This window comes from Somniosus microcephalus, chromosome 14 (assembly GCF_052327205.1).
Source record: "Somniosus microcephalus isolate GS21.2 chromosome 14, FLI_Smic_1.0, whole genome shotgun sequence".
Taxonomy (NCBI): domain Eukaryota; kingdom Metazoa; phylum Chordata; class Chondrichthyes; order Squaliformes; family Somniosidae; genus Somniosus; species Somniosus microcephalus.
Window position 1 is genome coordinate 3,255,160 of NC_141000.1, and position 15,249 is coordinate 3,270,408.

The 15,249-nt window shown below is 45.9% G+C and overlaps 1 protein-coding gene across 5 annotated transcripts in view; it reads left to right on the forward strand.

Annotated features, from left to right (window-relative positions):
- mcf2la (mcf.2 cell line derived transforming sequence-like a) overlaps positions 1-15,249 on the forward strand; it is a 581,983-nt gene that overhangs the window by 485,837 nt on the left and 80,897 nt on the right. For all 5 annotated transcript variants that reach the window (XR_015080758.1, XM_086006132.1, XM_086006130.1 and 2 more), the window contains 3 exons: positions 8,502-8,651; positions 9,284-9,408; positions 13,904-14,018. Coding sequence is in view for 4 of the 5 variants with exons in the window: in XM_086006132.1 (XP_085862258.1) it covers positions 8,502-8,651; positions 9,284-9,408; positions 13,904-14,018 (390 nt within the window). In the remaining variant the exon portion in view is untranslated. The remainder of the gene's footprint in view (positions 1-8,501; positions 8,652-9,283; positions 9,409-13,903; positions 14,019-15,249) is intronic.

The window sequence follows — 15,249 nt, forward strand, 5'->3', positions numbered from 1 at the left end:
TACTAGACCCAATAGCGAATCCCCCCTTGTTGGGCTTTTTACATATTGGATTAGAAGGGAGTCCTGTAGACATTGTAGGAACTCCATTCCCTTATCCCCTTTACCTACCTCTTCTGTCCAATTAATATCTGGGTAGTTGAAATCCCCCATGATGATTATTCTATGTTTTTTACTCATTTCCCTAATTTGTCTGCATATTTCTTCCTCCACCTCCCTTCCATAGAAACATAGAAGATAGGAGCAGGAGTAGGCCATTTGGCCCTTCGAGCCTGCTCCGCCATTCAATGAGATCATGGCTGATCATCCAAATTCAGTACCCTGCCCCTGCCTTCTCCCCATATCCCTTGATCCCTTTAGCCTCAAGAAATATATCCAACTCTTTCTTGAATATATTTAATGAACTGGCCTCCACTGCCCTCTGTGGCTGAGAATTCCACAGGTTCACCACTCTCTGGGTGAAGAAATTCCTCCTCATTTCAGTCCTAAATGGCTTACCCCTTATCCTTAGACTGTGACCCCTGGTTCTGGACTCCCCGGCCATCAGAAACATCCTTTTTGCATCTAGTCTGTCCAGACCTGACAGAATTTTATAGGTTTCGATGAGATCCCCTCTCAATCTTCTGAACTCCAGTGAGTATAAGCCCAATTGACACAATCTCTCCTCGTACGTCATTCCTGCCATCCCAGGTATCAGCCTGGTGAATCTTCGCTGCACTCCCTCCATGGCAAGAACGTCCTTCCTCAGGTAAAGTGACCAAAACTGCACACAATACTCAAGGTGCGGTCTCGCCAAGGCCCTGTACAACTGCAGCAAGACATTCTTGTACTCGAACCCTCTTGCTACGAAGGCCAACATACCATTTGCCTTCTTAACCGCCTACTGCACCTGCATGCTTACCTTCAGCGACTGGTGCACAAGGGCACCCAGGTCTCGTTGCACTTCCCCTTCTCCCAATCTATTGCCATTCAAATAATAATCTGCCTTCCTGTTTTTGCCACCAAAGTGGCTAACCTCACATTTATCCACATTATAGTGCATTTGCCATGTTTCTGCCCAATCACCCAACCTGTCCAAATCGTACTGGAGTTTCATGACATCCTCCTCACAGCATATCCTCCCACCCAGCTTTGTGTCGTCTGCAACTTTGGAGATATTACATCCAATTCCCTCGTCCAGATCATTAATGTATATTGTGAACAGCTGGGGCCCAAGGACCGATCCTTGCGGTACCCCACTAGTCACTGCCTGCCACTCGGAAAACGACCCGTTTATTCCAACTCTTTGCTTTCTGTCTGCCAACCAGTTCTCTATCCAAGTCAATACCTTGCCCCCAATCCCATGTGCCTTAATTTTGCACGCTAATCTCTTATGCGGGACCTTATCGAAAGCCTTCTGAAAGTCCAAATACACCACATCCACTGGTTCTCCCTTATCTATTTTACCAGTTACATCCTCAAAAAATTCCAGTAGATTAGTCAAGCATGATTTATCTTTTGTAAATCCGTGTTGACTTTGTCCGATCCTGTCACTGCTTTCCAAGTGCTCTGCTATTACATCTTTTATAATGGACTCTAGCATTTTCCCCACTACTGATGTCAGGCTTACCAGTCTATAATTCCCCGCTTTTTCTCTGCCACCTTTTTTGAATAGTGGGGTAACATTAGCTACCCTCCAATCCATGGGTACTGTTCCAGAGTCTATCGAGTTCGGGAAGATGACCAGCAATGCATCTACTATTTCTATGGCCACTTCCTTAAGTACCCTGGGATGTAGATTATCAGGCCCTGGGGATTTATCGGCCTTCAGTCCCATCAATTTTCCTAACACCATTTCCCTACAAATACTGATTTCTTTCAGTTCCACCCTTTCATCAGACCCTATGTTCCGCGGTATTTCTGGGAGGTTATTTGTGTCCTCCTTTGTGAAGACAGAACAAAAAATATGTATTTAGTTGGTCTGCCATTTTTTTGCTCCCCATTATAAATTCCCCCGATTCTGACTGCAAGGGACCTACGCTTGACTTCACCAATCTTTTTTTCTTTACATATCTATAAAAGCTTTTACAGTCAGTTTTTATGTTCCATGCAAGCTTACTCTCATATTCTATTTTCCCTTTCTTAATTAATCCCTTTGTCCTCCTTTGTTGAATCCTAAACTGCTCCCAATCCTCAGGATTATTGCTTTTTCTGGCCAATTTGTATGTCCTCTCCTTGGATCTTATGCTATCCCTAATTTCCCTTGTTAGCCACGGTTGAGTCACCTTTTTTGTTTTATTTTTATGCCAAATTGGGATGAACAACTTCTGTAGTTCATCCATTCGGTCTTTGAATGTTTGCCATTGCCTATCCACCGTCAACCCTTTGAGTGCCACTTCCCAATCAACCCTACCCAACTCGCTCCTCAGACTATCGTAGTTTCCTTTATTTAAATTGAGGACCCTAGTTTCTGAGTCAACTACTTCATTCTCCATCTTAATGAAGAATTCAATCATATTATGATTGCTCCGACCCAAGGGGCCTCGTACAACAAGATTGCTAATTAATCCTTTCTCGTTAAATAATACCCAGTCTAAGATGGCCTGATCTCTGGTTGGTTCCTCGACATATTGGTCCAGGAAACCATCCCGTAAACACTCCAGGAATTCCTCCTCCACAGTATTGTTACTAATTTGGTTAGCCCAATCTATATGTAGATTAAAGTCACCCATGATGACTGCTGTGCCCTTATTGCACTATTAGGTGGTCTGTGGACTACGCCTCTTAGTGTGATTGATCCTTTATTGTCTTTTATCTCTATCCATATGGGTTCTATTTTTGTCTTGCTGATACCTGCGTCACTTTTTTCTACATCCCTAATAAGTACAGCTACTCCACCTTCCCTTTTTCCCTCGCTATCTTGTCTAAATATGTTATACCCTGCAATGTTTAATTCCCAGTCTTGATTTTTCTGTAGCCATGTCTCAGTAATCCCTACGATGTCTGGTTCCTCACAATGCATGATTGACTCCAGCTCCCCTGTTTTATTACGGACACTGTGCATTGCTGTACAGACAGTTTAACCCATTTTTAATAGGATTCCCTCTCACTTTATGTTTAACCATCTTTTTAGACTCCTGTTCTATAAATAATTCTATTTATTCCCATGCCATCAATGTCCTCCCTTACTTTATTCTTTCCTATGCTCTCTTTCCTGTTTTGTTTATATTTAGGCTGGTTCTGTTTCTTGTAGATCCCTCCCCCCATCTTACTAGTTTAAAGCCTTTGCCACCTCCTTATTTACCCTTTCCGCTAGGACACGGGTCCCATCCTGGTTTAGGTGGAGCCCGTCCCCTCGGTACAGCTCCTTCCTGTCCTAGAACTGGTGCCAGTGTCCCATGAAAACGAACCCCACTTTCCCACACCAGCCCTTTAGCCACGTGTTAATTCTCCTGATCTATCTGCTTCTATGCCAATTTACACGTGGCTCGGGCAATAATCCAGAGATTCATTTTCTGAAGTTGCTAGAACACAAAACAAAAGCTACCATAACCTCTGTAATTAGTCCACTCGGGTTTTTTTTCTGATTTTCCCACTCAGACTCAACCTCTTTATAAAAAAAATCTCTATCAATTTTTACCTTAATTTCTGGTACTGGTGCATCCTGGGAAATGAGGTACCCTGCACATGCTATGACTTCACAATCCAAATTCAATCAGAGTCACCGTGCTGGGCAAAAATATCAACAGGAAGCCCAGGCTTTTGGGAGGAGCTGAGGCCTTCAAGTGAAAATTTTAACAAAAGCATTAAGAATCAATAAGGACAATTCAGTGGATAAATGTAATCATGTTATTAGGAAATAAGTAAAAGTACATTTTTGTTTTTGTTTTAATTAAGCTCTTAACTTGGACAATAGTAATTTTAATTACTGAGGGGGAAAAGGGGTCATCAATCTAAAATTATCACTTAGAGAGTGAGCAGAGGGGTTTAAGAAAAAAATATTTTTGCAGAGGGTTGTTGGAGTGAGGAATACTTTACCACAGGGAGTGGTTGAGGCAGAGACCTCTGTTATTTCTTCTAAAGGAAAATTAGATAAATATTTGAAACAAAGAAATATACAGAGCTACGGGGAGAGTGTGGGACAGTGGGTTCAGTTTTGGATTGGTTTAGCAAAGAGCCAGCACAGACACACTGGGCCGAATGGCCTCCTTCTGTGGTTCAGTAGTTATTGATCGTCCAGCTTCCATTTAGCCGTTTACATTTGCTGGAGGATCATCCCAAGTATTCCTTTCACTATTTCAGTTTTAAAGAATCCTGCTGAATTAAAACAGTCAGGTTTTAGTGACTTCTGGCTTTATTTAACAATAAATAAAGGGTGGAACTTCTTCCTTTGGCACCTAACAGGTGCAATGCATTTGAGGATTGCTCTGCCTGAGAGGAAGAGAGTACATTAGCACTTGAAAATGGGTGCAGATTTGAGCTCTAATGGAGATTAGCAGCCTGAAGGCCAGATTTCCTCTGGAAGGTGGTCTTAAAATTGAAAAACAGAACTTTTCTGCCTTTTCAAAACCTGCCCCTGGGAGCCTTGTGGAAGCCTTGGTTGATGGGGGTTTGGGGCCGGCCAGAGAGCCAGGTTTCATTGGACGCTCATGCACTGGAGTCCCCAGTGAGGTAACCACAGAAAAATGAAGTGGGAGGCCAGAAATGCTCCCTCCCTCATTAGATGAATTACTCTGGGCCTACTCCAGTAACAGGTACTGGCTCAGTTATGGCCCATGGGGAAGCCCCAGGAAATCTCAGAGGGACACAGTGGGGGCAGAGGCCTGACCTTATCCTTTGCCCTATGCCTGGGGAACGTTGATTCTCTCGTTACCTCGCTAGTACTTTTGGAGTTTTGAAAAAATATCTACCAAAGGATCAATCATTTCCTCTCCTTGTCAGTCATGGCTCAGTGGGTAGCACTCTTGCCTCTGAGTCAGTAGGTTGTGTGTTCAAGTCTCGTTCAAGAGACTTGAGCAAAACAATCTAGGCTGATAGTCTAGTGCAGTGCTGAGGGAGTGCTGCACTGTCTGAGGTGCTGTCTTTTGGATGAGACGTTAAATCGAGGCCCCATCTGTTCTCTCAGGTGCACGTAAAAGATCCCACGGCACTATTTCAAGGAAGAGCAGGGGAGTTCTCCCCGGTGTCCTGGCTAATACTTATCCCTCAACCAACATCACAAACAGATTATCTGGTCATTATCACATTGCTGTTTGTGGGAGCTGCTGTGCGCAAATTGGGTGCCGTGTTTCCTGCATTACAACAGTGACTACACTTCAAGAGTATTTAATTGGCTGTAAAGTGCTTTGGGACGTCCTGAGGTCGTGAAAGGCGCTGTAGAAATGCAAGTCTTTTAGTTCCTTGAGGTTTCTAGGATGAACTTCGTGGGCCCAAGAGCCTTGTGGATTTTTAAAGCTTCCAGTTTCCACCTGATGTACTCTGTACTCTTCACTAATGTACTTTTATTTGCTCTGTGGGCCGCTTCGTGCCATTTACTTTGACTGGACCTTGTCTGTAGTCATCCTTCATGAAAAGTGATGTGAAAAATCCATTCAACAATCTGCCTCAAGCTCAGCTGCAGCAGTTTTGCCCAAATATATCCTTTAATGGCTCCAAACGTTCTTTCATCTTCCTTCCACTATTAACATAGTTGTAAGATTTTTTGGCTCCTTCTTGCTTCCCAGGTAATTTTTGTTTTTATTTATCTTTTTTTTATGTTCCCAAAAAGATGTTTGAATAGCTTTCAGCACCTGCACAGTTATTTAGTAGTTTTCTGGTTTTGAACCACATTTTCAAGACAGTGACGCTCAGTCCTGGTGTCCTTATTTGAAACTGATACTGAGTTTCCAAACCTCGCCATGTTGCTTTAGGCCCTATCCAGTGACTAAATTACCATAGCTGGTTCGTACATTGGGTTATATCTTGCGCAAATTGGCCAGTAAATTCAGGGGATTAAGAGACACGCTGTGAGGTGTGAATCTCCACAACTTGCTGGTCGATTTATGGTGCTCTGCCATTTACTTCACGCAAACAGCATCTCGCCCTAATCCCACCGTTGTTTTTAAGAACTTGCTGGATTTGCACATTAATTGCCCATTAAACTTGCGGCAGAATGTTAGGGCTCCTACTTAACAGTGTAAGTACCCTTTTAACAACGTGATAATTGTTGCTGCAATGCCAGTCAAACTCTCCGGCCCAGGAAGGGAATGATTTAAATTGTGGTCTCATTCCTGCAGGTAGTAAATTCTTCTTAGAGATTTTTAAAATTTAAAATGTAATTCTTAATTTTCCTTTCTGTCTCTTTTTTCTCTCTTAATCCAATCTTTCTTTCCCTCTCTTTAATCCTCTTTCTGTCCCTGATTTGACTCTAATTCACCCTATTTCCTTCTCCATCATTCCTCTGTTGATTTTGCAATCCTTAAATCTCATTGGTTAAGCTGCTAGACTGTTGGTCCCACCGTTCACTGAGGTCCCAGATGCCCCGTTGTCCTCGCCGTGTCGTTATCAGCTCGCACTTTCAGCAAGTTACGGTGCAAATGATTTTCGAGCTGAAGGGTCGGGGATAAACTCTAACAACGGGGCATGCCGTGCTCCAGCAAGATTTGGCCCAATGTCTCAGCATTGAAGTGCAGAAGAGCTAAACTCCAAAACTGACTGCGAATGAAGCACAGGTCATCAAAGAAGGGTTCGACCCGAAACGTCAACTCAAATTTCTCTCCGCGGATGTTGCCTGACCTGCTGAGTTTTTCCAGCATTTTCTGTTGTTATATCAAAACTGTTTCCTGGAATGGCCCAAATCCAAAGCCCTTGGAAATTCCCCACAAAAAACATGTTTAACCAGGTCTTTTTTGAACAAAACCCAAGAAAATCCTCAAATTGTTAAGACTGACCGATTGTATTGTGGTTTTCTGAAGTTTGCACAACAGGTACCAAAACCAAAGTACACCTTCAGTGATTGAACAGGCTAGTTATATGAAAAAAAGAACAACTGGGTGACCTTAAATTGGGAATGACTGAGCTCTGGAGGTTCAGTACAATGGCGATTCCTATCTTCTCTCCTCCTGAAATGCTCACTTATTGTAGAATTTATAGTACAGAAGGCGGCCATTCGGCCTGGCAATTTGACATGGCAGTTCCACAAGCACTGTTACTCTCCAATACCGTGTCCAAGTACCTATTCATCATATGTGAGTCTAGTACCTATTGGCAGGCTATTTGACCATGTGAGCAACACTGGTAACCCTGGATGATATCTCCTGCCCCCCCCCCCTCTATATCCTATGGTCACTGAGCTCAATTCTACTGCCTTTGCTGTCACTCCAGATCAGATCAGCTAACTCAACAGAGATCATGATTTGAACTTAGGCCCTCTGGCCTCTGACACACTGGCCTAGAAATTGAGTGGGGTTAGCGCCCAATTAGCGGCGCTGGAGGGCATTGCGCTGGAATTATAGCCGTTTCTGAAATTGACTTGGGCCTTACCATCGGCGTTAGCCGGTAGCGCTGCGCTGGCACCGATGACGTCATCGGTGTGCGCAGCGTCCCGGTTGCCGTGGTAACCCGGCCCCAAGCCCAAATTCAGTTGCGCCTGCCTCGCCCGTGGCAGGCGCAACCAACGATTGTGGAAAGGGTTCTTACACGCCTTTGCGCCGGCGCATAAAGGTGGAGCGGCAGCCGGCCGCGTTCCCGGCGGCCGCCTGCCCGCACCTCCCTTCCCGGACTCCTGCATCACCCCCCCCGCGGCCCTGATGTGTGTGTGCTGCAAGCCCGGCACTTCCCCGAGGTGCCGGGCTCAGATGTCGGGGGAATCCGCCGGTCAGTTGTCGGCTGCAGGCAGCTTCTCCTTAACAGAAGGAGGAGGCCTGCAGTTCCCCAGCCTGCCGCACCGCATCGGGTGCCGCAGCGGGGGATTAGCGCCGGAAAACCCAATTGAATGCCCGTTTTGAGGCGCTAAAACCCTCCTTTAGCGCCCGCCGCCGTCTGGGCCCGGCGCAACCGAATTTTCGTCGGGCGCTGGCGCAAAATTTCTGGCGCTACAGCCCTGGCGAACCCACAACCCAATTTCTAGGCCACTGTCCTTAACAACTGATCCATTGCAAGGAGCATTGACAGAAGCTTCTCGAAAGGACAACTTGTAATGCACATGATCCTCCACTCTAACTCTACATTGCCTTAATAAAGCATTGGAGTGACTTGACCTCAACAACATGTACTTACAGGGGCATGTCTTCAGCTCTACTGACCACAAATCCAAAACACAATCAGTTAGCACCTCAAACTTGTGAGAGGATTGTAATGTTTTATGCATTTTAATATCAGTGCCTTTGGGTAAAGGTATTCATTTAGTCTGAGTCACATTTTCATTATGGATTACCCACTCTGGGTCTCCATTCAAGTTAATACCATTTTATATATGTATACAATCCTATCTTACCATAATTTGTCTGGTTCATTCTAATATATGTGTACTATGTCCTGTACATTAGGCTATTGAGAGTTTTGCTGTCACAGTGAAGGAAACTGCACAGAAGCTTCAGGCCTTTGGAACAGAATTGGCTGAAACTGAACTGCCAAATGATGTGACAACAACTTTGGGTCTCTTAACAATACACACACAAAAGCGAGACAAAATGAAGGTAATGTACAGCATACAATGAGGGTCATTCATGTGTACGGTGAAGGGACTGTATAACTGAATAGTGTACCATGAAGGGACTGTGACGTACCGGGAAGGAACAGTACAACAATAAGTCACTTTTGAATGTCATGGCTGTGATTTTCCACCTGTTCGCTTCGATGGGTTGAATTGGCGGGCTGGCGAATGCGGACATGGAACACACGGAACCTGGTTTTTATTGAAAGTAGAGAAGCAAATGGTTGAGACTCTCTTCCTCCACTCTTTCTGGAGCCTATTCCTGCCTTTGTGTTTCTCTCAAACTTCGTTGAGTTGGAAGCAGTGCTGTCACTGTAACATGAATGTTGTGAGCATTTCCAGAAGTTCTCACATGAGGGTGATGTGTCTTGGTACCGAAGGTGAGCCAGTTTCAGGTAACCCAATGTCAGCTGAAAACCTTCACACTGACTTCAACTTCGGAGTGAGGAGTGAAATCAGGAACAAATCTTCACACTGACTTCAACATCAGATGAGGAGTGAAATCAGGAACATTACTTTTCCTCAGTGAGGAAATATTAGAATCCTATAACATAAGCTGGAATTCTGATTTTACTCATCAGTTTTTAATTGCATTTTCCCTCTCCCCTCCCAAAGGACTATATAAATCAAGCACGAAGGCAAGGATGTTCCCTCCTCTCCAGTATTCAAGAACCAGTCAACACGAATCCGGATCATAAATTGAACACAGATGAACTAGCTAATAAGAGCACTGTGGAGAGGTGAGCTGTGTGGTACAGACAGTGCATGTCAACGCCAGTTCCTTGGCATTACTTTCTAGAACATAGGTTGCCCCTGCTCCTTCTGACGTGGGAGCCCATATCTGAGGAGGATGGAGGTTCCATCCCAAATAGCAGCTAACCGCAGCGGCCAGAACCAGTGTGTCTGGATCCTGACCAATTTCGGGGGTCTTCTACTGCAATGCCATCAGAGGTACAGTGGGTGTGATCTGATAGGGCCGCATGTGGTGTTTCAACTTTAACACTGCCTGTTTTTTTTTTTATTCGTTCATGGGATGTGGGCGTCGCTGGCAAAGCCAGCATTTATTGCCCATCCCTAGTTGCCCTTGAGCTGGTGGTGAGCCGCCGCCTTGAACCGCTGCAGTCCGTGTGGTGAAGATGCTCCCACAGTGCTGTTAGGGCGGGAATTTCAGGATTTTGACCCGGTGAAGATGAATGAACGGCGATGTACTTCCAAGTCAGGATGGTGTGTGATTTGGAGGTGGTGGTGCTCCCAAGCTTCTGCTGCCCTTGTCCTTCTAGGTGGTAGAGGTCGCGGGTTTGGGAGGTGCTGCTGAAGAAACCTTGGCGAGTTGCTGCAGTGCATCTTGTAGATGGTACACACTGCAGCCACCGTGTGCCGGTGGTGGAGGGAGTGAATGTTTAAGGTGGTGGATGGGGTGCCGATCAAGTGCGCTGCTTTGTCCTGGATAGTGTCGAGCTTCTTGAGTGTTGTTGGAGCTGCACTCATCCGGGCAAGTGGAGAGTATTCTTTAGTGACTTTAATCTACATATCGATTGGGCTAACCAAATTAGTAACAATGCTGTGGAGGAGGAATTCCTGGAGTGTATACGGGATGGTTTCCTGGACCAATATGTCGAGGAACCAACTAGAGATCAGGCCATCTTAGACTGGGTATTATATAATGAGAAAGGATTAATTAGCAATCTTGTTGTGCGAGGCCCCTTGGGTCGGAGCAATCATAATATGATAGAATTCTTCATTAAGATGGAGAGTGAAGTAGTTGACTCAGAGACTAGGGTCCTGAATTTAAATAAAGGAAACTACGATGGTATGAGGCGCGAGTTGGGTAGGATTGATTGGGGAATGTCACTCAAAGGGTTGACGGTGGATAGGCAATGGCAAACATTCAAAGACCGCATGGATGAACTACAGAATTTGTTCATCCCAGTTTGGCATAAAAATAAAACAAAAAAGGTGACTCAACCGTGGCTAACTAGGGAAATTAGGGATAGCATAAGATCCAAGGGGAGGACATATAAATTGGCCAGAAAAAGCAGTAAACCTGAGGATTGGGAGCAGTTTAGGATTCAACAAAGGAGGACAAAGGGATTAATTAAGAAGGGGAAAATAGAATATGAGAGTAAGCTAGCAGGGAAGATAAAAACTGACTGTAAAAGCTTTTATAGATATGTGAAGAGAAAAAGATTGGTGAAGTCAAGCGTAGGTCCCTTGCAGTCAGAATCAGGGGAATTTATAATGGGGAACAAAGAAATGGCAGACCAACTAAATACATATTTTGGTTCTGTCTTCACAAAGGAGGACACAAATAACCTCCCAGAGATGTCAGGGAACATAGGGTCTAATGAAAGGGAGGAACTGAAAGAAATCAGTATTTGTAGGGAAATGGTGTTAGGGAAATTGACGGGATTGAAGGCCAATAAATCCCCAGGGCCTGATCATCTACATCCTAGGGCACTTAAGGAAGTGGCCCTAGAAATAGTAGATGCATTGCTGATCATCTTCCAACATTCGATGGAATCTGGAACAATACCCATGGATTGGAGGGTAGCTAATGTTACCCCATTATTCAAAAAAGGGGGTAGAGAGAAAACGGGGAATTACAGACCGGTAAGCCTGACATCGGTAGTGGGGAAAATGCTAGAGTCCATTATAAAAGATGTAATAGCAGAGCACTTGGAAAACAGTGACAGGATCGGACAATGTCAACATGGATTTACAAAAGGTAAGTCGTGCTTGACTAATCTACTGAAATTTTTTGAGGATGTAACTGGTAAAATAGATAAGGGAGAACCAGTGGATGTGGTGTATTTGGACTTTCAAAAGACTTTCGATAAGGTCCCGCATAAGAGATTAGCGTGTAAAGTTAAGGCACATGGGATTGGGGGCAAGGTATTGACTTGGATAGAGAACTGGTTGGCAGACAGAAAGCAAAGAGTTGGAATAAACAGGTCTTTTTCCGAGTGGCAGGCAGTGACTAGTGGGGTACCGCAGGGATCGGTCCTTGGACCCCAGCTAGTCACGATATATATTAATGATCTAGACAAGGGAACTAGATGTAATATCTCCAAGTTTGCAGACAACACAAAGCTGGGTGGGCGTGTGTGCTGTGAGGAGGATGCTGAGAAACTCCAGGATGATTTGGACAGGTTGGGTGATTGGGCAGAAGCATGGCAGATGCAATATAACGTGGATAAATGCGAGGTTATCCACTTTGGTGTCAAAAACAGGAAGGCAGATTATTATCTGAATGGCAATAGATTGGGAGAAGGGGGAAGTGCAACGAGACCTGGGTGTCCTTGTGCACCAGTCGCTGAAGGTAAACATGCAGGTGCAGCAGGCGGTTAAGAAGGCAAATGGTATGTTGGCCTTCGTAGCGAGAGAGTTTGAGTACAGGAACAAGGATGTCTTGCTGCAGTTGTACAGGGCCTTGGTGAGACCACACCTTGAGTATTGTGTGCAGTTTTGGTCACCTTATCTGAGGAAGGATGTTCTTGCCATAGAGGGAGTTCAGCGAAGATTCACCAGGCTGATACCTGGGATGGCAGGAATGACGTATGAGGAGAGATTGGGTCGATTGGGCTTATACTTGCTGGAGTTTAGAAGAATGAGAGGGGATCTCATTGAAACTTATAAAATTCTGACAGGACTGGACAGACCAGATGCAGGAAGGATGTTCCTGATGGTCGGGGAGTCCAGAACCAGGGATCACAGTCTAAGGATAAGGGGTAAGCCATTTAGGACAGAAATGAGGAGGAATTTCTTCACCCAGAGAGTGGTGAACCTGTGGAATTCTCTGCCACAGAAGGCAGTAGAGGCCAATTTATTAAATATATTCAAGAAGGAGTTGGATATATTTCTCAAGGCTAAAGGGATCAAGGGATATGGGGAGAAGGCAGGGACAGGGTACTGAATTTGGATGATCAGCCATGATCGCATTGAATGGCGGAGCAGGCTCGAGGGGCCGAATGGCCGACTCCTCCTATCTTCTATGTTTCTATCACACTCCTGACTGCGTTGTAGATGGTAGAAAGGCTTTGGGGAGTCAGGAGGTGAGACACTCGCCGCAGAATGCCCAGTCTCTGACCTGCTCTTGTAACCACAGTATTTATGTGGCTGGTCCAGTTAAGTTTCTGGTCAATGGTGACCCCTCAGGATATTGATGGTGGGGGATTCGGCGATGGTAATGCCATTGAATGTCAAGGGGCGGTGGTTACACTCTCTTTTGTTGGAGATAGTCATTGCCTGGCACTTGTGTGGCGCGAATGTTTCATGCGGCGGTATATTGCCCACAACCTGCATAGAACTGGTCTGATAAGCGTTAAAATATCACAGCAGATCATTTTCTGATCCTGAAACAGAAACTGCTGGAAGCACACAGCGGATCAGTCAGCATCTATAGAGAGAAAAAGACAGGTAAATGTTTGGGGCAACGTCCGCCATCAGAACTGGGTTTGATCAGAACCCCGACCCAAACCTGTACCTGCCTGTTCTCTCCACCGATACTGTGTGCTTCTAGTGTTTTCTTCTTTTGTTTTGGATTTCTGGTATTTGCAGCTTTTTATTTGTGTGAGGTTACACAGAATCCACAGCATAGAAACAGGCCATTCAGGCCTTCTGGTCTATGCTGGTGTTTATGGTCCATCCGAGCCTCCTCCCACCCTTCTTCATATAATCGTATCCTGTTAAAGTTGAAACCTTATGGCGTTGAAAAGGTGCGGGCCTTTCAGTGCACTCCCACTGTACCTCTGACAGGACTGCAGTGGTCCTGTTTTGCGTTGACATTGAGATTGTGATTGAGAGGATCCCATTCCGGTTGAAAGGAAGCAGTGCTTTTAATATCAGTGCAGTGGTGATCGATAACATTTCTGGGACAGACCATTCACACATTGTGATGGGCCCTTGGGTTTCGGCAGTGATGATCACCGTGTAATAATTCTTCAGCTTCTGGCTTTTTGTCTGGAAAGCCACTCCATGATAATGAGAAATAGCGATGGGTATCTCAGTCAGGAAGCACAGATTTTCAGCTGTGAGTGTTCCCTTGAGTTATTTTATGATTTGGATAGCAAATGAAAGTGGGGATGTGACGGTGTTTATTTAATTACATTTCATAACACAATGCAACCTGCCTCATTGTATGAAAAGATTCACAAGCTAGTATTATCGTGGTTATTTCCCATTAGTATTCAGTAGACGGTACAAGGTCTGGGTCTTATCTTTTCCTTCTGGTTGCAGGTTGCTCGCTCAATTGGATGAGACTGAAATGGCCTTTGATGAGTTTTGGAATAAGCACCAGCTGAAGCTCGAGCAGTGCCTGCAGCTCCGACACTTTGAGCAAGATTTTCGAGAGGTGAGTGCTGAGCCCCCCCCCCCAATGTGAGGGAGGGGAGCCCCCCGACGCGAGGGAGGGGAGCCCCCCGACGCGAGGGAGGGGAGCGCTGAGCCCCCCACGTGACATTGTGTGTGCAGTAGAGTGATAATTCCATGCATCTGACAGCAAGGGGTAAAAATTGGGTAGCACCCCCTTTGGAGCGCTACTTTCGTTAGGGCGCTAATTTTAGCGCCCCAACAAAGTTAGCACCCCCGCGGCCGATTTTCCCAGGTAGCGCCACGAGAGGGAGGAGGGGTGCTACTGGAAGCGTCCTATGTCCCTCTTGGGGCACTTTGCGCCGTGGTACTGTAGGCCTTCCTCACCTTATTAAAGGGGAGGGGCCTGACGCAGCATGTCCCGGCGCCCAGCTGGGCCACCAGGGATCGGGAGTGCCGGCAAACGAGAGCAGCCGTCACCCCGTGGGAGGAGGGCTCCACAGGGGCCGGGGACAGCAATGGGGGCAGATGCTGGCAGGCGGCCAGCAACAAAAATGGCCGCCCGTCACCTCCCCTTGAACTAGTGCCGCCCCAGCCGCAGGTAGGCCCCCCTGACCCCGGCGGACATAGCGTTCGGCGGTAAGTCGTGGGGCGCCACCCAATATTACAGCCGGGGCGCTGCGCACGGCAGTGATGTCATCGCCGGCAGTGCAAACGGTTATTTCTAGCTGAATTTTGCGGGAGGCGTTAGCGGCGCTGCGCCAAAACACTAGTTGATTTGTGCTGATTTGCCTCTTGGGGCGCTAACGAGAGGCGCAAATCAACCGAATTTCGACCCCATGTCTCCAACAATGAAACAGCTCATTGCATACAAGCTGTTCACCATGCCCAGAGTGAGAGCTTGCAGTTCTGCACTTTTCACATCAACCCTTAATGTTCTCTCTTTAACTTTTACAACTCAAATTGCTATCACCAACAAAATTGTGGTGAATATTTCATCACACCACTAATCAGATTTGTGCTGCAGAGACCAATTCAAAACTTAATCCCACTGCCTTGTGCTCTCCCTGCAGCCCCGTATTTTCCTCTGTTTCACATGTTTAAATCTTAAGGGGGCGATTTTCCCCGAATACTTTAGGCGCCAAAGAGCCTCCGAGGTGGCCAAGATGGGGTCTTGAGCTGCAACGCCTGTTTAGCCCACCTTTAGTGGAAGACACCATCTTAGTAGGAATGGCTGCCCGGAGGATCGTTTAGGGTTTGATAGAGAATTAAAT